The sequence below is a fragment of the Parasteatoda tepidariorum genome, chromosome 5 (assembly GCF_982258835.1).
Source record: "Parasteatoda tepidariorum strain Cologne lab strain chromosome 5, Ptep-v5.0, whole genome shotgun sequence".
Classification (NCBI taxonomy): Eukaryota; Metazoa; Arthropoda; class Arachnida; order Araneae; family Theridiidae; genus Parasteatoda; species Parasteatoda tepidariorum.
The window spans coordinates 55,736,617-55,762,785 of NC_141759.1; the positions used below are offsets into that span (position 1 = coordinate 55,736,617).

At 26.9% G+C, this 26,169-nt stretch overlaps 1 protein-coding gene across 2 annotated transcripts in view; it reads left to right on the forward strand.

The window, feature by feature from the left end:
• Positions 1-8,738: 8,738 nt before the first annotated feature.
• The window catches only part of LOC107438411 (neural cell adhesion molecule 1-A), a 247,365-nt gene continuing 229,934 nt past the window's right edge, over positions 8,739-26,169 (forward strand). The window contains exon 1 of one of the 2 annotated variants that reach the window (XM_043047609.3): positions 8,739-9,109. In XM_043047609.3, the coding sequence (XP_042903543.1) occupies positions 9,058-9,109 (52 nt within the window). In that variant the 5' untranslated portion in view covers positions 8,739-9,057. The remainder of the gene's footprint in view (positions 9,110-26,169) is intronic. The other variant, XM_043047606.3, reaches the window with a different exon arrangement.

Sequence of the window (26,169 nt, forward strand, 5' to 3'; positions counted from 1 at the left end):
CTGGGCTCATTAAAATTTTCCAGAAATTTATATACGACACAGATTTTGATAATTTTCAGCTAGGTGGGAAAATGTAGCCAAATTGGCGGGGAGATTTCCGTATCGTGATCTGTGGCAGAATAATCGCCAAGTCTTGGAAACTTCCGAGCAGTGGCCAGCAAGAAAGTAAAAAAAAAACATCACAGAAAGGGACCAACTCAAAAGGTATAACTCGTAGCCACCCCCGGGCAAACATCTACATGTTTTTTTAAAAAAACAATTTGCAAGTTTAAAATCTATTTGGCACCTTGGCGATTGTAGTTGGCTCGACAGATCACGATACGAAAATACCCCCAAATTGGCAATTTTGGAAAAATTTTAATAACTTTTAAAATATTTTTGTTTTAAAGCCCAGATAATTCGTTACTGCAAGATGGCATATAGTTTAAAGTTATAGCTTTGTGTCAAGTGTAAGGCATATATTTATACTGTGGCTTTCGTAATTTACTCGGAGAAAGATTTTGCAAAAACATGTTAGAAAAAGATTTCAAAAATAATTTTTCAGAATTCTTAAAGTTTAACCGTTTCTGCACTTAAAAAAAAATCGTATTTTTACATGCTGTCTTCTCCGCATAGCAAAATCGGTTTTTTTCATGTTATTAGATAGGGAAATAGTGTATTGGGAAGAAATATTCTCTCGATTTTGCCCATTAGTTAAACCGCCAGAAGGTTAAAATGCTTTAATGGTCAGAAGAATTATCACTCACAATCGAATATTGAAACACATCGAGAAAAAACCTAATAATGAAAATAAATATAATTGAATGTATTCTCAACTTAATTAAAGTTTCATGATTTTAGCAGGAACGAAAATTATTTTGAAAGAAATAATTTTGACATCTCTAAATAAAATCATCGCAATAATATAGCAGAGTAAATAGGTTCTACATTTTAGAAGTGATTTAAACGATATCACTTCAAGATTATATCACAACCTGAAAAATTTTGATTCAAAATGAATATATTTTATATATTCATTTGATGAATGAATATATTTCACGAAATAGATAGATATATATATTGGAAAAGAAGTATTCAAAATCAATATATATTTTATTGAACGTAAAATATTTGATCTAGAAAATAGAGCTAAGTTCTATAGAGCCAATATTCTTAAAAAAAAAAAAAAAAAGCTAAGAGGCAATATTCTTTTTTTTTTTTTCCAATTCCATTTGAAGGCTTAAAAAAAAAAGAATAAAGGTAAATAGCATCGATTCACTATATTTTCGATTAAATAAATATAGACTCACTTATTCCTAATATTCAATAACTTCACATTGAGCTGTGATAACATATTAAATTCTGCGCGGATTAGATGTGTATATGTGAACTGCACTAGCTAAACGATCATTGATTTCTTCCAAACTTTCACGAAACGAGAGAACTAATTCAGCTTAGCGTAATGGATATTTTGCTTGGAATAAAGCCTTCAATTTGTTCAAGAAGTTTTCGACAGGCTTTAAGTTCTGGTTATTTGCTGAGTCACGTCATTTTCGGTGACTGAATTTCATTGTGCTGTACTTTCGAACTAATAATTACGTGTTCAAAGATTTTATAGGAAGCCACACCGAAGCTGTTATGAGGTGTTGGAAAACAAAGTAAATGGTGTTGAGAAAGTGTTTCTTAAAAAATAATTTCGGAGATTAAATTTTGATAAGTTTTCTAGAGAAACCGGACATTTTAGATAGTAACAATTATTATTTAAATTAATATGCTAAGAAAGAAATATTTTAGATTAGAGTTAAAATTTTAAGATAGAAATTAGAATTTTTTTCTAATGATAAGAATAATCAATATCTATTTTACTAGAGAGTTTCATCCCCTGCGTGCCAACTCTTTTTTAACTTCTTGCCGTTAGAAAAAGTGAATACACTGTTCCGAGAATTTTGCTTCTGGAATTGGGCGGAATACCAAGAAATGATGAATAAATAAATATATAAATAAATAAATAAATATATAAATAAATAAATAAATATATAAATAAATAAGTAAATAAATAAATAAATATATAAATAAATAAATATATAAATAAATAAGTAAATAAATAAATAAATATATAAATAAATAAATATATAAATAAATAAGTAAATAAATAAATAAATATATAAATAAATAAATATATAAATAAATAAGTAAATAAATAAATAAATATATAAATAAATAAATAAATAAATATATATATATATAAATAAATAAATAAATAAATATAAAAATAAATAAATATATAAATAAGTAAATATATAAATAAATAAATATATAAATAAATAAATATATAAATAAATATATAAATGAATAAAATTATTAGATGATCAAGGTATTAGATTTATTTAAATTTAATTTAATTGATCTAATTATTCAATTATAATTTTGAGAATTAAAATACAGTCGGACCTCTATTTAACGAAGTCGCTAAATCCTGATAGTAAATTCGTTATATGGAAAATTCGTTAAATAGAAAATTACCTTTTGAAGCACTTAAACAACACAAAACAGGTTTTTAATTCATACGCACTAGACATAATTAAAATAGCAATTGATACACCTTTATCTGGTAAACTAGTATCTACTATTTATTTTATAAGGCAAGAACAAAACAAAACATTATCCAGTGTTACACTATCGCGCTACATACGTTTTCAACTAAAAAAAACTAAATTTATGTGTAAAATTATAGCTGCATTTATTATAAAAGTCATTTTAAGCATGCATTACCACATACGTACCTTAAGTCAAATTGCTACTGATAAATTCCGTAAATTTTGTCTGAGTTTTTCGTATGAAATGCAAACAAAAAGGGAAAGGGTTTTACTGCTTTCTCTATAAGTTAAGTGGCTTTGAAAATCAATTCAAGGTCATTTCCCCCATAAAATGCGTTAACAAGTTTGAAATGTTCTGAAATATTTTGGGCAATAGGGAAAGTTGATCTCCAAGTTCGTTAAACAGAAAAATCCACTTCGCTATTTAGAAGTTATTTTACGAAGAAATTTCCAAAATGTTCTTGGTTTCCTCGCAAAAAAATCGCAAAATAGAGAAATTCACAAAATATAAATTCGTTAAATAGAAGTCCGACTAAAAACAGCTAAAAAATTAAGAAATCATTTCTTCCGATTTCGTAGTTAATTATATTAAGACAAGAGATAAAATATCAGCAGAAAAAAGTCATTGAACTTCTCTTTTGTTCTCAAAAGTGGCAGTCTACAAATGATGATTTGACATGGATTTGATGATGATGTCACACTAGGAAGGGAAGGAGGGGGTTTGCAAAATTGTGACTACTAGTGATGAGGGGGATAAAAGGAGTACCAAAACATGGGACATCACTTATTTTGATTAAAATAAAAACTTTTAAAATCAGCAGGTTTAATTCATATATAATACTGATTTCTCTGGTTTTTAAACAAGAAGTTACACAGAGTTAATAAAAATTAGAAGGTAAAAAAAAATAAGGAAAAAAAAATTAGAAGAAAGCATTTATGAATAACTCAAATAAAACAGACGAAATTAACATTATTTTCAAAGATACAAGGTCACTTTCAACTGTACTTCGAAAATAGAAAAATCTGAGGGCGTTATTTAAGAAAAAAAATCACTTAATATTTATTTACATAAAGATATCGTAAATAATGTGATTTTTTTAAAAGAAAACCGATTGCTGGTTATATTATCTTCCAAAGAACAAAAAAAAAAAAAAAATTCTAATTTTCTGATTTACTTTTCGGGATTATGTAAATGAATTTCAAAGAAAAAAGCCGAAAAACAAACTTTAAAATTTACTTAATTACAAACTTTAAAACTCCAAAACTAAACTGAGGTTAAATAAACTGTCAATTTCCTTCTTATAGTTTTGGAAAAAGTCGAATTCCTTAATATCTTCAGATGTAACGAGTTGCAAATATTATTATTTTATTAGATTTTTGTGCAAAGAAATCCACAAATATTGATTTTGACGACTCAAAACAATGTCAAAATTTAAACAAATGGAGATGTGTGGCACTTCTTCAGACATGAAACTGGATGGCTGCGAAAAATTTTAACACTATAATCGTTTTCTCTAAACTTAACTATAAAACAAAGAAAAAAGAATTCTACTTTGATCTAATATTTTGGTCCATAACATTTTAATGTCAAAATGTTCCTTAAAAAATTCTTTTAAGGACGCGCTAAATGACATAATTTCAAATGCAAGAATTTTTTTTTGTTTTATAAAAATTAAGGAACGCGCACGACTAAAATTTAGTGCCAATGGTCTTTTTTTAGGATTATTTTTAAATACTTGATTCCTAGGATTATTTTTAAATGTCCGAATTTTATAAACAACAACGGACATTGTTGATGATGTGTCTTTTTTTTAATTTCCAATTTCAAATAAAAAAATTACAAAGTGAAGAAAAACTTTGCATTTTTAATTATTTTATAATTTATTTACATTCAGCTGAAACTTCAGTAAATAACAATTGTAAGTTTATTTTTTCTTGAAAAAAAAAATGCACCAAGAGCGTTTGCTTTAATTTTGCTTGTTTAATGTTTGTTTAGATTATTTATAACAGTCTCATTTCTGCTTGATTGATTTGAAATTTTAACCATCATATTTTTTCTCTTACAGAGCTGTTCTTCAAAAATATCTATTCGCGATTTTTATTTTATAAAATATTGTTTTAAAATATCACAAACTCCATTGAAAATATAAATTTTGATTGATATTCGACTTAACTACTTATTCCATTTCAAAATTATTGACGATAAAACATTAAAAAAATGTTTAAGAAATCTTTTAAACTTATTTTGTAATAGAAAAATAAAAAAATTCTTCAAAAAAATATTCTTTAATACTTGAATGTTATTAATTTACATTTGTATCGCATTTATGGCTGTTTAAATTAATAAGTGTAAATAGGATAAGTGCTTCATAAAAAAATTACTTTTTATAACAATGCAACAAAAAATAGGAAAAAAATATAATTAAAAGTAGTTTAAAAAACATAAATTCTTCGAAGTGGCAATTTTTTATTGTAAAATACACATGATAACATAACTATTATTTAATTCTTGAATTATTTTCGTTTGAGATAGAAGTTCTAATTATTTTTATTTTTAAAATCATATTTGTAAATTTATGATGAAAATTTTGTTCCCAGAAATAATCAATCGATAATAAATAAAACGGGTATTCATCATGCGACACTACATATTTCCGCTATTTGTCCGCAGTTTTGTTCCATTTAATTAAAAAAACTTTTATCATTCATCTTTTTTGGACAATTAAATCCAGTTTTCTGTTTTCTTTTTAATTTTCTCTCTAAATGTTTTTGTTGTCTTCCGTGACTCATTTTTACCAATAATAGTACCACTTGATTCTCCCGCGAACCTTGACATCGCTCGCACTTTTCATTGGATGATTCGGAAGTATCATTCTCAGATTTATTTATTGGCGACTTTATCGCCGTTTTGGCTAAGTTGGATTTAAAAAAGAATTCCTTGAAGCATACAAAAAAAGTCATAATGCTGTTCTCTAAGCCATAAATCAATATCAGATATTCGTTTTAAAAATTAATTCGCAACTCTATACGAATTTGTTACTTAAGGAGCAATAAAGACGAATTCTAATCTAAAAATTAATTTAAACACTTTTTTTAAAGCAGCATCTTTTTGTGTTTTTGTATTAGACTTAATTAATACTAAAATTATTTAAAATTTTGAAGAGGATGTTTAATTTTAATTCTTGATGACTATAAATTAAACTGTAAAGCATTGTATTTTTTACAACATTATTTTGAATTTTCTCTGTATTTGTGAGAAAAAAAATAAATTAAGGTTTGTTAATGAATTGAGGAACGTTTTATGCGAAACAAAATGCGCTATGGAATTCTTTTATTTTTTAATACTTCTGAAAACATAAGTGCAGAACACACACGCACACACATATATATATAGATATATGTGTGTGTGCAGTTGGAAAAGGCTATGTTTACAAATATTACTAGTTGCATAATTTATTGCTTAAGGAAGATAAATCTTTTGTTGTTAGTCATTGTTTCACACACTTTATATATTTCCAAATAGCTTTAACATTAAATAATTTAACTATTTATAATAGTATTTGGTTTCAGAGAATAATGAAACTAATTATACTACAAGTTCCACTGTAACTATATAAAGTAGCGAAATTCAATTTCAAAATAATTTATCATTGAACAATTCGCACATTCAACACTAGAAGAAATGGTTTCAGTGCATGATTTATATAATTACACCATAACTTCACTAGACATTGGGGCATTCAATTTCATAATTTATTTGTTCTAATCAATGTTTCACAATACGCACTTCATAGGTTCTCAAATAACATTATTCACTAATTTTATACTCAATATATTCAATAATTTTATAGCATAATTAAATTGCACTATAAGTTCAATTATAATTACATATGACTGTGAAATTCAATTTAATACCCTTCTGTGAATTATATTTTAAAATTTCTCTCAAATGTATCTTCATATATCTCCAGACAACAATTAACCTCTACTATAGTAGTTTTAGAACATAATTAAGATAATTACACTGCAAAATCACAAGTACGCGTAATTGGGAATTGATACTTTTTTGTGAATCATCTTCATTATTTCACATGTGGATATTACCTAGATTTCTATTCTATATTCCCTTGATTTTTAGATTTCTGATGCATTTCTAGATCTGTATATGGTGTTGCTTAAATTTCAGTCTCCCTAAAAACATATTCATGTTTAATTTTTTTATTAATGTACACTAAAAAAAATTCCGGATCAAATAGCGATAAAAAGTATTGACACTCAGGGTGCCGGTACTTTTTACCGTAACCGGAAATGTTGCGGAACAAAAAAATCTGATATACCATAATTTTTACAGCTATCACCGTAAAATCTCCGAAACACTCTAATGAAATAAATACTACTATAAAAATTATGACATAATATTTTAGGGATGATGCACCTAAAGTGTCGATATTTTATACCGTAATTGGATTCAGAATTTTCCACAGTATACAAGCTGAATACACACTCTTCGTATTTTTAGAATACTAAATAATCAATTAATCTGTATTTACCAACACTAGGAATCATGCACAAAGATAATCAATTGATCTGTATTAATCTGTATCTGTATTTTATTAGGATTCATGCACAAAACTGAAAGGCATATACCGGTAAAATTAATTGCGTTAAACAAAATTCGATTTTTTATTTATTTATCATTATTTATTGTCCTTCCTGGTGACTTTATGTTATTAGATTAAGCAAAGTATGCTTGTAGAAGATCAACCCATCGGAATAAAGATTTACTCTATTTAGTATCATTTGGTATAATGCTATTTCTTGAGGTCAACTCATGATAGTCTAAATTTACCACAATAATGCAGTTTTTTTACGGTACTCATCCGTAAAAATCCTATTACCACAGTAGCTATATTTGGTACTTTTTGATCTACATTAAATACCAATCTTAGTATATTTTATACTGATTAAAGCAGCTCCCTATTAGCACAATAGTAGAATCAATTGCTGAAATTAATTAAGCATCATTGGAGTTGAAAATTGTAATTATTTTTTACAGATCCCCGTAACAAATAATTCTTCGCTGCATTAATAACTAATATTAGTAAGTTACTTCTTTTTTTCCCTTTCAATTATTTATTTATTTATATATATATATATATACATATATTCAATTATATATTATTGAATCAATGATCAAAGGCTTATGCTAAGCAATAGGAGAAATTTATTTTTCAAATGTCTCTTCCGAACGAAGTAATTGGAAATTTCAAAATTTCAAATGATTTTTTAGAGGCAGGAGCTAAAATTACCCCTTGCACCCTCTATCGAAATTTCAAGATACTAGAACAAAGGGTTCTGAAGTTATAAGAGAGGCACACAGATATTTACACAAACTCTTCATTTTACTAAAAAAAGAAAGGAAAAAGCTAGCACAATATGAAAAATTAATTTATAAGAAGTAAATTATCAATAGAAATCTATTGTGACAAGGCTCTTAGCATAATTACATAAAAAAAAAATTCATGTTTTGAGTTGTTGTTCAAACATAACTTTTAAAAAATTCATTTCATTTTTGTACTTTATGGTAAATAAAAAAAAGATTGCAGCTTTTTTTTAATACCGGCTTGCAAATAAAATCAATAGAATAAAGCTAAAAATCTATAAGCTGTTAAGGAAAGTTTCTAAATGCCGTGTTTAGAAACCACAACATCATTTTTCCTAACAAAATAAAGTAAAATAATTTTTTCACATAATGCTATATAAATATTTTTTAAAAAGAACAAATTAATTTATTGAATTTTGCTAAAAACAAAATTAAGTAAAAGAATATGCAACAAAATATTAAGATACATATATACATTTTCTTCTAATTAACAAAGGCAGAAATTTTTGAGATACACTGAATAAATTTCAAGAATATTAACTAAAAATTATTACTTAGTTTTCTTTTTCTAAACTATTTATCTTCATAAAGCGGAACAGTTTAATTCATAACTTAAAGCAATAACGATCTTTCCATTAAAAAGAAAAAATCGTAAACAATAAACAAGCTTTTGAGTCCAGAAAATGGAAAAAGAAGAGGGAAAAAAGCACTTAACAATATTAAGTACTTGGCGTGGTTTTGGCAACTTGAAGCACTTCAGTTGGCATCCTTTTTTCCTGGTTTTCTTTTCGGCAACCCTTGGTGCGCGCACGTCTCGAAATTCTCCTTCATATCGTCCCGCTCTTGAGTTTTGCAACTCTTCGAATCTCTCTGATTGTTCGCTTATTGCCAAGATAATAAAGAAAAAATAATTCTTTTTTCATGTGACATAAACATATTTTGCTTAATTAGATAGAAACTTTAGAAAAAAAATTATTTTGTGCTGACGTATAATTTTCTTCCCTGTGCGGAACTATTTTTCTTGCTGAATATTTGCTGTTTTCTGTTCTTTTCAAGTTTATCCGATCGGACAATTAGTGTTTTTGATATTGTTCCAAAATGATGCGGGCTATTGTCTTGGTGCTCTTTTTGAGTTATGGATCTATTTACGGTAAGTCTACTTACATTTTCTACAACTATAAAATGTTTCTTATAATTTAATTTCTCTTTAAATTTTATTTTAAAATTTTATTCAAGCAAATATGTAAAGCAACGAAACAAGTTGAAACTAAACTTCGAAAAATCTCAATATTGGATGAATAATTAATATTGTACGTAAGATCAATATTTATCTTAGTAAAATATATTTCCATTCTTATTCGTTTAGTTTTAATTTAAAATATAGAAACGAATATGTTGGAATAATTTAATGTTGCTCAAACCTATCGGGAAAATAATTCGAAAAAAATCGTCTGCAAAATTAAAATATCTGCCGAAAAGATCCTTTTTTTTTCCTGTATGGTACCATTTTTAGTTGAATTTTTTTATTTTTCGTTAGTTTCAAGTTATATCTAATCGGACAATCGTTTGTTACTTAAAAAGAAAGCGAGCTTTTCTTTTCTTGATGTATTTTTTACTTTAACGAATCTTTTAATCGTAAGTCAGTTTAAATCTTTGAAGAACATGAAACTTTTTAATTTTTAAAAATTTATTGCTGAAATCATCAACTCACAGTAAATTTTGAGTTTTTTTTTTTTTTTTAAACTACTGAATTGATTTTGAAACTTTCTTTTTTCTTCTGCTGTCCACTTTTTAAAATACTTGAACATTTCTATAGAAATTTTTAAGAAAATGATTTTTAAAAGTTAAGAATATTTTTGAGGAAATCGATTTTAAATGTAAATAAAAAAATTTTGAAATTGATAAGTTCCAAAAATGTGTGCCGTAACAAAATAAACAAAAATCAAACGAAAGAGTTTTTTAAAATCGATACTCCTTAATTCAACACGAAATACAACTCAATGAAATTTTAAGATATTTGTAAGAAATAGAAAAATATTAATGCGTTTGAAGAATATTTTTAAACTTTATTGTTTCGTCTAAACATTATTCACATTTTCACTAATTTAAATTTTACTGTCACTAATTTAATATTAATCTACATTTGGAAGATAAAAATTTAGAATTTTTATTTAAATAATATGGAATAACCTAAATTCAAACAATTTGCTTGTAAGAATCGTCTGCGAAATAAATTCGCATGCCGATGAAGATCTTAAGCTGCGGAGCTATTTTTGTTTTTCGTATTTTCGAACTTAACAAGTTCATCTGATAAGACATGTTATTTTACACTGTTCCAAAATTATACGGGTTTATTTTTTTGTTCTTCTTTAGTTAGAGTTCAATTTACAGTAAGTTCTTTCACAATTTTTATCACTAAAAATATATTGCTAAATGATTTACGTTAATGTAGTATATTCCAAGAGATAAATTTAAGCTTAAATTAATTATTAAAAAAGATTTTTTTTTTCTCTTATTAAAAAAAAAAATAAAACACTTATTAAATGTTAAAAAATATTTAGTATTATTCTAGTGTGGTTTTAATTTTATTGTTTTTCATAACTAACGTTTTTATTTTACATGTATGATTTATATTCCATAACATCATTGATTGTCTAAGAAAGCTTTTACGTACAAGTAGGAAACTTTTCTTACATGGATGCATAATTACAGAAAATGTTCAACTACTTCCGATGTTTGCTTAATTAAAAAGACGAATGTACATGCATTAATTAATTAATTTTTATTTGTTCCTCAATTAATAAAGAAATCATTATCCAGTTTTTTTCGGCTTTCAATAATGGATAATTGGATAGGAATTTCTTTTAAGAGAAATTAATATAGAAATTATTGTTTACATTTTAAGAGTTGTTTAGTTGTATAAGTTTGACTAACTGAAATAATTTTATAATCTATTTAAATGGAGTCTCAAATAATTAATTCTTTTTTATTTAGCTAATAAATATCATTTTTCAATATGTTCTCGAAACTTTCACATTGTATAATTATCTTGAATTATTATTTTCAAAAAGCATAAGTAATTTAACAAAAATGAAGTGGTCTAAAAATATTTAAATTTCACGGAGCAGTTACTTTGGAAGATTACAAATTTGAAGTACCGGTCATCGTAGTTTCTATATGCGGAAAATCTTATCTTACAACTTATACGTTTTGTGGTGTAATTGCACTTAAGATGAGATGATGACTCGATGCATATTTTGAAAGTGACCATTATCTCAAGGTTTTACGTAAAGACGAGCAAGTGATATATTGTTTACTTTACATGAGATTGTTAAGTTACAAATATAATAGGGAGTTGAATGATTTAAAGTATCGAATAACGTTCTTTTTTATATTTAATTTTTTTTTTGTTGCTATATTTAAAACAAAGTTACAATATATAGACAAAATTTGAGTTGATACAAAAAGTGTTATCATAAAAACAAGCACATTATAAAAAATTCTGGATCAAATAATTGTACAAAGTACCGTCATTTTTTAACGTAAAATTTTACGGAACAAACATAATTTTTACAGTTATATTTGCTTTGAAATCATTAAACCAGAGTAATTAAGTAAAAATGACTGTAAAAGTTATAATATAAATTGTTACGGAAAAATGGATTTTACATTTGCTGCATTCAGTGTGCCAGTACTTATTGTCATTATTTAATCTGGTATTTTCAACAGTGCAGTTGCTCTTGACATTACTTATGAAAAATTTGACATTGTATAGATATAAATTATCAATGAATAACGTAACGTATACCCTTACATGAAAAGATTGATTTTTATACAATTTGAATACAGGATAAAATGTGGCTATATGTCTTTAAAAAATACTAGCTATACTTTCTCAAAAACATCGGTTCAACATGGAAACGAAATATCGGTACTTTGAACCATGATGCTGTGCAAATTTGTTACAACTTTCGCAAAGCGTTAAATTGAGCCGTTTTTTTGTTCAATCTGATCCTTAGTATCATGTAATTAAATTTATGGAATACCTTAATATGGTACTAAGGTACTAAGCACCATATCATAATATGGTACTAAGCACCATATCAAGGTTTCAGCAAGTTCTAAAATTTTTAATAAAGCATAATTTCAAATATCCTTGCTTGGATGATTATTTTTATAATTATAATTTCTTCACATACATCGAAATATTTTTACTTGGTAAAATTAAAATTTTGTTTTGTAATTTATTTCCTCAAAAAAAAGAAGTATGGTCAAGACTTCTGGAATATGGTCAAATTAATCGTGTTTCTGATTCTAAGGGTACACCAAAAAAATCGGTAATTTTTACCAGAGCACCTTGGTAATGATTTTGGTAAAATTATTAAAATCTGGTTTTTATAATATGTGATAAAATTTGGTTAATGTGGTGAAAGGTGGCTATTTTACCATATCTTAATCATAGCATAAAAACCATTTGTTTGGTTAAATTTACTTTGCAGTTTTGTACTCAATTCGGGGTAATGAGAACTTTAATTTTGAAAACCTGAATTTCTGTGCAATCGGAACGGTTTTACCCTATGAACTTATAAATGTCCAAATGTATGGTTTTAATGCGGCATATTTTGGTTTTATTTACCAGAATTATGGCTTATTTAATCAGAAATGGTATTACCATACAGTACGGTAATTCTTCCAAAATCTTTTTCTCCAAGGTAATTAATTTTATTCTTTAAATCATTTAGCAGATTTAGCAATTAGACATGCTAGGTAACTATTGTAATTGAAAGATTAAAATAGGAACGGAATATTCAGCCATATACATAAGAAATTAAAGTTTATTTATTTAGATTATCAAATATATCTTTTTTTGCTATTATTTTGGTACTAAATCTAAACTTTTTATTCAGTTTAATTCAATCGATTTAAGTCTTTTGTCATAAAAAATAATCTTAACTGACAGAATTTGACTATCGAAATTCATAGATTGATCTATCCAGGTGCGTATCTTTCTTGTTACTGTTTTTCACTATTGAAATGCGAAACAGCCTGCATTTGAAGTGGATTATCCAATTTGACATCATCATTATTTCCTGTAAACTGAGCCAAGGCTACGGTGTTATCAAGTGCAGAAATGTCTCTTGGCAAGAAAGACTTCATTTTTTGGATTTGTATCAAACACGCTGTCTACCTGCACCGCGCATGGGCAGAAGCCAAATAATAAATAAAGTCACTGAATGAAGTTTTTTTTATAGTTTAAATTTAACCAGCTTAACTCATCAGTACCTCCTGCTCTACTTTTAGACTAGACACAGTTATGTAGATGAGTCAATAATTAACACGAATTATAATATTAAAATTATTTTTAGTTTCTTTTTATTCTTCCTTTTTTTCTATTTTTTTTTATTTTATTTTATTTTGTAAACAGAAAGAAGTAAGAATTATCTTCAACATTGTTGATTTTTCGTTATTTTCAGATTATTCATTGGCTAATTTTGTGAATAATTAGCTGAAGTAATTGGCAGATTTTTTAAAATTCAATATTTAATTAATTTTATTTAATTTCGTATATATTTTAGAAGAGTCAGTTATCATTGCTCATTTTTAGTTTGTTTATTTTTGAACATCTGACAACGTTTACGTTTATTTGATAATGTTTAAGATTCGGACAGTTATATAATATTTTCCATTGCTTCATTGAAATGGAATAATAGGCATTAGAGAATGTATTGATTTATCATATAAGTTACATTCGTCCTCTATTGAAATTTCATGAACACCACAAGTAAGGAATTATATTATTTATCAATATTCTAAAAATGTTATTTATAATGATCTAAATTCATTGATTGATATTAATTATAATTATAATTTTTATTTTTAAATCCGGAATTTCCCTGTCTGTCTTGTATAAAACTAACCTGAAACATTCATCACATTTGTTTTCCCTAAAAACAACACTAGGGGTGAAATGTTTAAAAATCAGTATTGAATAAGTGAATGAGCAATAAACGTAAATAATAAAATAAATATTATTGTTTTTCTAGTTATAGTTCGTTTAATGATCTTTCAATAATGGTGACAGTTATATTTATGTGAGTTTGATTGTTTTTTTTTAAATTGTGTTGTTTGCTTATGATATGTTTTTACATGATACTTCCTATCCTCTAGCAGTATCTGTATGAATTATTATTATCTTTTAACTTAAATGATAAGCATAAATTTCGTTATCATTATTACAACCATTTTAACTACCTGAAAACTTGACGATATCGTTAGTTTATCAATAAATAACAAATACCTAATTATTCATCTTATATTCACTTGTTTAATAAATTCTATAAAATGTTTACATTTGTTGGAATTTTAATCACGTGTATTCTAAATTCAACATGTTTAATAAAGAGTCGAAAAAAAGAATAAAACTTTTAAAATTTCAGAATGTTTGTTAATTTATATTATGCTGTTGGTTTACAAACCACAAATGCCATTTATTATTCACGAATGCACACCGTGCCTTTTAATGATCTTGTAGATTTATTTAAATCACGTATTTTGATTTAAATAACGAAATTTGAAACATCAACAAAACTCATTCGAATACATCAGAGAATTAGTTAAAAACATAAATCTGAAGAAATTCTCTTTACCGGCCACTTAATAATGTAAACTATTTCACCACAAGCATTTAAGATCTGATAATGTTCCAAGTATGTTTTTCCCCAAACCAAAGCACTTTTTCCAAACATAAATCATTTGCGGTGACAAATTTCAAGTTTACCATTAGCGGAGATATTTTTTCCTAATCTCTCATTTTTGAAACGTCACTAGCTATTTAACTCTCTTACGGAAAGCGGCAACTATTTTCGCATCCACAAACAGGTGCAAACGAAATGAAGCAACAAAAAAAGAAAAACCTGCTTTTTGGAAACTTTTTTTTTCCTTCTTAAATATATTATTTAGCTATTTCTAAATCTCTTCATACACACACCTAACATCATCTCGTATTTGTAATAGCTGAAATAGATTTTAAGAAAAATCCGGGCGTTTTCCGGACTAGCTGCATTTTTTTTTCTTCTTCTTTCTTCGTGGTTTTTCAGCAGAAAAATGAAGCTGTCCCGTGAAGAATAACTGTTATTTTACTTTTCTCTCTTTTCTGTTACTTCCCCCGCTAATGAGTTTGTAATGACGTCCGCCCTGCTATAGAAACAAACGATGGTATACAATTGCTATTTTTTCTTCTTTATTTTGTCCCTGGTATTTTCTTTCTATTACAACTCCTACAATACGTGGACAACGCTGTGTTGGCTTCTTGATTGAGACATCCAATTCCATGTTTTTTTGATTCGTCATGGTTCGACTATTGCGAAAAATTGTGCTAGTAGTACTATATATAGTGCGAAGAAAAATGATGCCGTAACTTTCCTCAATGATTTCTTCGTTCGTATCGATTAAATTACAGCATTAACTTTTTACTTCTTTTATGTAATTGTAAGAACAGGAATCATGTAATCAAGTTTATTTTATTACACGTTGTGAGTTTTTCTTAATGATTGTAGTCTATGTTAGATATGGATCAGTTATAAGATTTAACCCTACAATTTCACTTTTTAAAAATGTTTGGACACGTTGGATCATGAAATCACGTGCGAATTTGCTGCAACCTTATAAGTCTTAATACTAGAATGAGTGAAGGGGTCGATTCGACTCTTCCCAGATCGTTTCTGTTAAGGCTCCTATACTATCAGAGCTGACCTATCAAGCAATATTGGAGCAAAAAAGTTCACAAGTTAACGTTATGTTAGTATTGTGCTTATGTTAGCTCTTTGGAGCAAAAATAGATGATGAGTCGGCCTGTCTAATTCAGGGGCTCTAGTTTCTGTGTTGATCAATTAGGCATCCGAAATCTTTAAATACAATCATAATTAATTTAATGAAAAATACATTAGAGATTCAATCATCAAAATTATGTGGTATTTTATTCAGTTTGGTTAACGAAAATATTTGGTTAAAAGGAACATTCACTTTTCAATTTTAGTTACGTATTAGTTCCTTAAATGATATGTCCGTGTCGTCAAGTTTAAAAAAAAAAAAGAAATATGTAGATGTTTGCCCGGAAGTGGCTACGAGTTATGCCTTTCGAGTTAGTCCCTTTCTGTGATGTTTTTTTTTTTTTTTTTTTTTTTTTTTTTTTTAAAGTTTCTTGCGAGCCACTGTGCGGAAGTTTCCAAGACTTAGCGATAATTCTGCCACAGATCACGATACGGAAATCTCCCCCTCCCCCCATAAATAGTTAAATTTCTTTTTCTAAATAATTGTTATGCACTTGTTAAAATATTTTTTTTAAAGGAAACTGAGGTACCTTATACTTACCAAAGGGTGTCTTATACCCAAAATTACTTGGGGTTAGGGGATACCTACCAAAATACTTAAAGCGCCAATCTGAACCCTCCCGATATTCTAGGTATAAGGTTCTATATACGTTTTTTATAAGGCTAACACATGAATGACTAATAAATAAGCACTTAAATTGGATCGAATTCTGAAAAATCAGAAATACTCAGCACTTTCAGCAAATTATTTTTTGAATTACAGAGCAACAAAATTGTAGAACAAAATCGTTGTTAAAAACTTTGAAACATGTTAAATTGCTATACCATGTATATTTTCTGCGGACCTAATGAGGTTATAAGTTTAAACATGTTGTCTTCTTAGTTGATTCTCTGAAACAGACTCTAAAAAAATGTAAACAAACTATACATAACACAAAACAGACGGAAAAAAATATCTATTTGCAAATCTATATTATTTATTTCAAAAAGTTATGTGTATTTATTAAAATTAGGAGATTTGCTCTTATCCAAAGAAAACAAAATAAAATAAATAAATCTCGCGAAAAGCATTTTTATGGGAAATACAAATTTTTATTTTTATCGTAGATACGTAAAATGCTTTGTTTTTTTTTACGTGCATTATTAGTACATCAGTTTTTTTTTTCCTTTCTCAACAATTTTATTAAGAAATGATTTTATTGCCTTTTAAGTCAATATATCACTTTTTTTGTTTATAACAAAGCTATTTAAAATCTCAATTACTTCTTTCTATTTTTGTGAGATTTATTTATTTTTGCAATTTGTATTAAAAGAGTTAAATTAAGAAATAAAAGACATGTAAAAAAATAAATATCGGGTTTCTCAAAGACAATTTCATTAATTTAGATAAGTAAATTTAAAAAAAATCCCTGACAAATTGGTGAATATATTTTCTCACTCATTTCTCGTTAAGATCGGGGTATTTTGTATTCCCTTATGACGCCTATTTTTATCACGTGGGGTTTGTTAAACAAGGGGGATTCCATTTGATATTGTTATTTCATCTCATTAAATACTCTCCCCCGTTTCCGTTTTCTAGGCTTTTAGAATAAATGACGTCATTTAACGATCACCATTTTGTTGTGTGAATTGCTTTTTTCCCCCTGAATTCCGCCAAAATATATGTGTTTGGCTGTAAGACATCTGGCATGATGCAAATGGAATTAGCTCAATTTCCAGCTCCTGAAATTATTTTAATACACCACTTTTTTTTTCTTAATTATAGTATGTATGTATCCCAGCTGTCCATTTTAATTTACCAGGGAATTCGCAGTTAAAGCTGCAGAAGTAATTATACATTCCGAAGAAAAATGTGGCAATTTCAAATAAGGAATTTTTTAGAAGTTTTGAAAAATTATAAAAATATACTTAGAATTATGATGTTTTTAAAATTGTTTTCCTTAAATACATTTTTTTGAAACTCTGTTGTATTTGTATATAATTTAAAAGTTTTAGAATTGTTTTTCCATAAATAAAAGTTTTTATTGAAAAGATTTTTTTTTGTTATGTACCGAAAGGAAAATTAGATAAGATAGTTGACGAATCTAAATCGATTTTCATTACTCACTCAAATATTTCCAATGATTATAGTTCTCATATATTTTTTTTTTTTTTTTTGGATTTTTAACTTCTTAAAAATTAAAATTTGATTTACAATCATTCGACACTGCATATTTCCCAAAGCATTTGCATTTGTTTTATTGTTTAAATTATTTTAAACTCACTTTATTTATTTATTTTGAACTCAAAAACTTAGTTATTATCTGTCAGACCTAAGGACTGCCCCATAATGAAATGATTTTGAAATAATTTTCAAAGTGAAGTTTTTAAATATTTTATTCTATCACTAATTGAATTCGAAATTAAGTTAAAATTGTATTCATAGTACGTAAGTAAATAACATTACATTGATTTTATATTTATCACCGGCGTGGAACAGTTGATCATATTGATCACCCTGTAGCCAATCCATTTCGTAACCTAACCCAGAAGATAAGAGAACTCCTGGATCAGTAATTGAGACTAACTCGCCGTCGTGGAGGACATTAAAATGGAAGTTATTCACGGGGTATAGCGGAAAACCTCGAAAGCCACCCTCATAAAATAAGCCGTATAACAAGAGAATTCTGTTCAATTATTCGTCTGCCAAAGTGGATATTTTTATGCCAAGACCGTGCTAGCTACAAGCTGGGGGAGTCATCGCCGGGATTTGAACCTAGGTTGAACCACTCGGTAGCGATCGTTCTATCCGCTAAGCCATTTTGAGTGATATTTACTGTAGCTTTTCTATTAATAACATTTCCTAGTTTTTTTTCTCTATTATTTTCATAATTATTTAGCTGAATTTGCCGTCTTTATTTGCTTACGCATAATTATGATGCATTTCTTTCAAATATTCTATAAGTACGATCTTTAATTATTCGTAATCTTTAACACTTTCGAAGGCCGTGGTAAGCATACTTACCACCACTTTTAATTTAGGTTTCCATTTGGTAATAACTTCAGCTTTCTTGAAGTGCGTTTGAAGAAAATTGGTAACCATTTGTTAGTTTAAAAAAACGTATAAAAGTTATAAAATACATAATTCCTTTTGAAGTTTGTAGCATTTATAAAATTTATTTTATAAATAAAGAAAAATAAAATTCAATAAGTTCCTAATAGGTCATGTTAAATATATTTACCACCAAAAAATGGCATTTTTATAAACTAAATGAGTTTTTTTTTTCTTATTTCAATTACTGTTCTTAAAGCAATTTTAATTCCAAAAATACTTCAATTTACCTTTAGTAGAAATAAATGGCCCATTAAAGGGTTAATCATTCGTAATACGTAATCTTTCATTTTTTACGTTATCAATATTTTATAATTACGTTATTTTTAATCCTAGATTTCATAAAAGCGCCTCTTTGACAGAATTCTGAAGTTATCTGTTTGTTTTCGTTTGCAGAAAAGCGTCTCTTTCCCATCCTAAATCTTCCAAGAACTTACATAAAATTACCTTATAAAAACCACAACCAAATAACCAGAGAAACAGATAAAATAAATTCGAAAGCACCCTATCTTTACAGGCTAGATAGCCCGAAAGGAATAGCTTCGGAAGCTCTTTAGGCGGGAAAATATATTCCAAGAGCTAAAAGAATCGCTTGCTCTTCCTCGGCGTGTTAGACACGCGACACGCCGGCGCCATTAGGCGTTACTATGGCAACGGCTTCATCCAGTTTCTCCATGTCATCTTTTCGCTCCTTTCTTTCCTATGCCCCTTTAAGTCACTTTTGTCCTGTACATGTACAGAGGCTTGTCTAGTTGGCGAGTTTTGTTTTTTTGTAAAAATTCTTTTTTTCTTTCTTTTTCTCGTTTACTTTAGAAGATAATTAGTGATGGTGTCGGATAATAATGCTAATCGACTTGTAACAATCACTCTTCTTTCTTTTTGACATGGATGTCTAAAATTACTCTCATTGAAGTTTTTGATATCAAAGGACATTTTTTTAAAATTTGATTTTGGAAACTACTCGAATTAGTTTAAAATAAAGAATAGATTTAGTAGAATAAAATATTCATAAAAAGTTTGTCCCTAGTTTGAAATTTTTAAATAATTGATGGTTATAATATTTCCTTTCATGTTTACAATTTTAATAACTCGAGCTAAGCATCCAAGCATTTTCGAAACTACGATCATAGTTTTAAAAAAATGATGGCTAAATTAATTATTCAGTTCCTTCAAAATATCTGCTGAAACTACAAAAAAAAATAATTAACTAATTATTTCTTAAATTTTATTTCGTTGATTAAAATCATAAGTTTAACCTAAAAATAGGCGTTGTTATTATTTTTTTTAACAAAACACATTGCTAATGATGCTTTATTCGAAAATTTAAGAAATTGATATTTGTTATTATTACCTAAGAAAAAACTTTAAGAACTCGTCTACGTTACACAATTTATGAATCATATCGTTGGTTGTCATGCCTGCTTAACCACAGGTGCTAATGGTATTTGCATTTCCTGCTACTTAATACTGATTCATCATGCCTTTAGGGGAACTTATACCGCCTAATTTATTTTTAACTGTTAAGGTTCTGTCTATTTTAAAATCACAAAATTGCGGTAAACGCATCTGAAGAAGTTATAACACCTTTAAGTCGTCTTTTCATTGAATTTGTGTCGAATTATATTTTGTGGTTAAGAATTATTTACGAAAATTTTAAAAAACGTTATGCATTTAATTAACGTGTTTTAATTGCTTACTTGAGCTAAATAATATTTTGTTGTTGTGATTTTTTTTTTTTTTGATCACTTGAATTGAAGAAAGGGTATTCTGAGCTCTTGTTTATTTCAAAATTATTCACATATATTTAAAGCTTTCTTTTGCTCGATCTAAGTAATTTTTGGTGTTTGTGAATCATGTCGTTGAAATCAATTAAGATAATAGTATGCCTAATTTTTCTTAATTTAAAAAATGAATATATTTAACACTTTTTTTAGTATGATTTTTATTTGGGCTAAAAATATTTTTTTAGTTATGAATGAATTATGAATGAAAATTCCAAGCTTGCAATATTCATTATTTAAAAGAAATTATGATTATATGCAAATTTTTTTGTTTTATTTTTAATCCAAGTAATATTTTGTGTGAGCAAATGATTTTGATAGCATCGATGTACAGAGTTCCCATTAAGTTCAAAAATAATTTTAACAATCTATTCCATTTTGCAGTTACTTCAAATACAATAATTAATCTATTGAATACCCCCTGTTTAATAACACTAAATCAATATAAAATCACTGCTTAGTCTAATGAGTTAGTCACTCGAGGAAATATAAAGGATTGTAAATAAATTTTTGGTTATGCTTTATAATTGATTAACAGATCATTGACCGCTTCGTATGTTCGAATTCAATTTATCGATATAACTTTATCTCACGCGTGTGTATTTTCTTGTTCACAGTTACGTTATGTTTTTAATTTACTGAAAGCGTTATAGGCATGTGTTAAATATTTATGAGATATTTGGAGCTTATTTAAACGCAATAGCTTTTATTTAAGACCTTAATTTAATATCAATGTCGTGAGAGGCTGATGAGAATATAACTGAATAAAGAAGACATGTTAATAATTAATCATGGGTCGTAAGTAAGACACACGGTGCAATATGTTTCTAATAAAAGGAATACGTTTATAATTAATCGCTGTGTATTGAGGCAATATCACGGAAAGCTGTAAAAGCTATGTAAAACAGAAATGATCAATCTTATTAAACATTCAAGCGTGAATGCCAATTTAAAAATCGTTTTAGGGGAGTATTGCTTGGCAACGAGGTGAGGGCGGACGTAGACCCTTGGGGATTCGAACGATTCGAAGAAAAAAAATTACTAAAATATTCCATTTCTATAAAACTCTTTTTTTGCTTTCGTATTTTATATGAGACATTGCTAATTACTTTAAGCCTAAATATTTTGCATTTTATCATAATTAGGACTGGGCTATAAATCGATATATCGCGACATATCGATTTAACGCCTATATCGGCAAACCGATACAGCAACTTTCATTCCAAGCGATGCATCAGAAATCTGATTTAAGCCATCGAGTGAAGAAGACGATATAACGATATAGCGATATAGCGATACACGCAAGGACTTTCTCTTACGTTCCGATGCCAACTCGCGCTGTGGAAGACGATATTGTTTCGTTATGTTGAGACGGCCTTGACTGATGAGCGGTAGAATCAGAATCACTTTTGAGACCATATATCGTTATATCACATGTTCGTTTTCGCACCTTCGCGATTTGAAATCGTTTCTTGTAGATTATTTTCAATGGGATTAACTTCGTGATCGCCGTCGTAACCTTGTTCTGAACGCAATCTATTATTGAAAATAATTTATAAAGAAAAGTTTCTTCATTAATTAGGTAAGTTTTTTATTTATTTTCTGACTAAACTTTTTTTATATTTTTAAATGTGAAAATTATCGGAAATCTAATTTAAGGCACCCATAAGGAATTAAATTACAAAGTAAATAAATTTGTTAGGTTATTTTTTTACTTTCTTTTAATTTATTAAAGACCTTTCGGATAAAACTTCTAATAAGTTAATGGGCTTCTATTACTGATTTTAAATTTATAAATCTTGAGTTGTTTTTATTTTTAGAAATAAAGTTAAAACAAAACTTATTTTTTGGACATAAGTCAATAAACTTTATTTGTTCAAAAGAATTTGAAAAGCTTGCGAATTTTATTCATTTCTTTTTTTTTATTTTTATCAATTACTACTTTGTTTTATTAGAGAGTAAAATCATTATTTTTTTTTAATTTTCGTTTTATATTATTAGTTAATTAGCTAAATATATTACCGAATATCACAATTCTTTTGTTTTTATTTTTAAGAATTTAATAAAGAAACTTTGCCTTACTTTGTTTTTCGTTCGTTCATTATTTAATTTAATTTAATTATTTATATGAAATAATAATAAAAATAGTGTTTAAGAAGCATTTGTTTTCTAAAATTTACTTAGCTCTTTGTTTTAAGCATACAAATAATTTTTTAACGAACTTATTTTTTAAATTTTGTTCCTATGCTGTTAGGTAAATATATTGATAAATTTCACTTTTATTTATTTTTTTTATTTTTAAACTAAGAAATCTTTTGTTATTTGCGTGATCATTTTTAGAAAATATAACAAAACTTGTGTTTACTTCTTCATTAAGAATTTAAACATTGCGATCGAACTTAATAATTCTGTAATTATTTACGCATAATAGTACAAGCAAATATTGATTTGTTAAAAAAAGTTTCTTTTTTCTAAAAAAAAAAAATATTTTTAACACTTTGTTTTAAGTGTATAATGAATTTCTTAACAAACTTTTTTTTTAATTTTTTAAATTTTCTTTCAATAATTTCAGCTAGATATCTTTATAAAATTCCCTTTTTATTTTTAAACTGAGAAATCTTTCAGAGAACGAAAATTTTAAGAAATTATTACAATTCTTATGTTCACTTTTTAGTTTAAAATTCGAACATTTTTAATTTTAAACTTCGGCTTTTAGTCAATCTAACTTTTATTTTAATTAAAATATATTTTGAAATTTTAAAATCAGCTTTTGTTTAATAACAATATTTTTTTTCATTAAGGGTGTTTTAGGGGTTAATTTAAATTAAGACTGCTTATACCTTATAAACGATAAAGAAGTGCAAATATTTCATTCTGTATCTACACACATTTTTACAATAAATATTTTAAGTAAGATTTGTACATCTTAGTCAATTTATTTAATATCTTTCTTTAGCAAAACATATATATTTTCAAATTTTTTAAATTGATTTAAATCAATATGCGTATGAAGTCTTGATAGAAATCTGACTTTCTGTGCCTTAAAGTAAATGAAATTCAAAAATACTATATCGTGATACATCGCTATATCGCGATGCAAAACTGACGATATATCACGATATATAATTTCTAATATCGCCCAGTCCTAATCATAATATTTGATGAATTAAAAGTAGAAATCTTACGTAAGTTTTTTGTTTCTAGAAAAGGATTTAGATGGATCATTGAAAGAAATAAAGTTTTTTTTAATTTTTTTTAGAGTTTTAATTTTATACCTTAATTTTCGTTATATTTTTTACCCTAAGTTTAGACAGACATGGTTATTTTCACCGTTATTATTATTTTATCCTTAGTTTTTTATGTATATTCTTAGAGCTATTTAAAATAACTTTTGATTTTTTGATTTAATAGTTTTTTTTAATACAGTTACTCTTTGAATCAATTTTTATTTTTATAATCTCAATACTATGGCCATCAATGGTTTGTGAAACTTTGTTTAGACTTTTCGTGAAGAACACGCTTTTGTGAAACTGTGAAAATCTGTTCATAATTTTCTGAATATGTCAAAATAAAGTCGTGTTTTTATGGGAAGGAAAAAAAACCTATGTCTTTCATGGAGATTTAATTTGTTAATTGGAAATTAACGAAGTCATTAACTCCGTTTTTCAACAAAAAAAAAAATCTTGAAGGAATTTTTTTTGGTCACCTATTTTCAAAAGGTATTTTCACCAATTTTCAACGATACTCTATTTTTCGGAAGGGTCATGAAATTTTGTATTAACGGATCCAAATGATCCCTGTAATGATTGCTGACTTCTACGTCAGATTATCGTAAAATGTCATTTTTAATGTTTTGACTAATTTTAATCACTAAAATTGATAAATTTTTGGACACTTATTTTTAATTCGTAGATTTTAATTTTTTTTATTTTTTTTATTATTATTACTTTTTGACTCAACATTTTTTACGATTCTCTTATTATATATGTGGAGTTTACCTGTGATTTGATAAATATTTAGATCTGATTTTCTGTATTAGATGATCCTTAAGCACCATACTTAGATTATAAATATTTCTTTAGAATAGTTAGATTTTTGTATAATTAATTTCATTCTGAGATCTTTAGTGTAACGGCTTTTCTCTCATTCTGTCATCTTGTTGTCAATAAATTTGAAAAGATTTTTGTGCTTATATAATTACTTTTATTTTATTACGTTTTATTATATTATTAAAATATCAAATCTTTTGTACATTTACAATTCGGGTAGATATTTGTATTAGTTATTTTTATGGTGACATTTGCTTTTATTCTCGTTGTTAGATGATAATTTTTAATTTTAAGATGCTGGTGTGGTTATTTTATCCCCAAATTGTACCGTTTTTTGTATAATTATATAAAATTTCCTAAAATTTTTTATTCTTATTTATTCATGATAAAAAAATCCACTAGAAAATATTTAAGTTTAAGCGAGGGTCTGTTTAAAAGAAATTTGGGTCCGTTAACGGACCTTTCACAAAATATCTTTTCATAAAAACCGACCCTTCACAAAATAATTTATTTTTTAATCGGACCCTTCACAAATTTGTTTATCTTCATTATTGTTTTGTTAATCGAATAAACCCTTTCCAGGAAGGGGGGGGGGAGAAAGACAGATGTACACGAACTAAATTTTGTCTTTGGCGGGCACTTCTTATTTTATTCCTCCGAAATGAATATTCTGCGTTCAGCAGTATAGGCTAAATACCAAATATTTATATGTTGCATCGCAACTTCAGTAGCTGCAATTGCTGTTTATTTTTTAAAATTTAATTTTTTTAATTATAATTTTACAGTGTTGTGCATAATCTTGTATGTCTTTACAATTTAAAAATTCCTTGAAAAGGTTTTTTTTTGCAATAACGGACCCTATTTGCACAAATTCACAGAAGCGGACCCTGGTTGAAAGAATGTGACTTAACGTTTATTTGATATTCACAAATTGCGTGTAATTTTTTCACAATTTTACAAAAACGGACCTGTCACAAAATGTCTGGACAGACCCCTGGTTTAAGTTTTTAAATAAGGTATAACATAGATGTTAAGCCTGAAAATGAGAGAAATTAAATCATTAGTGCTGATGAGATAGACTAACATCTTTGCATATCGATTATCTTTGCAAGAACTTGCGAATTCCTTATTAGTTTCACATGTCCCTAAGCATGTTTTTTGCTGAGAAAAGTCTTTTCCTTTTACTGAATTTTCATCAGAAGTATTTTATTTTTATTTTTTTTGTCTAGAGAAGAACAAAAAAATGTAATTACCAGAAAAATAAATTCCAGCTGCTAACAAAAAGTTGAATTGTCATTTGATTATTTCGAAACGTTTCTTCTTGTTTTTTGTTTTCCAAAGTAATTCCTATTTCACCTTAAGCGTTTTGGTTTTATCATATGTCATTCTAGTACAATGGAACTAGTACTTTTTCTCCGTGTGGAAAAATGTTTGAAATTTTAATAAAAATGCATGTTCCT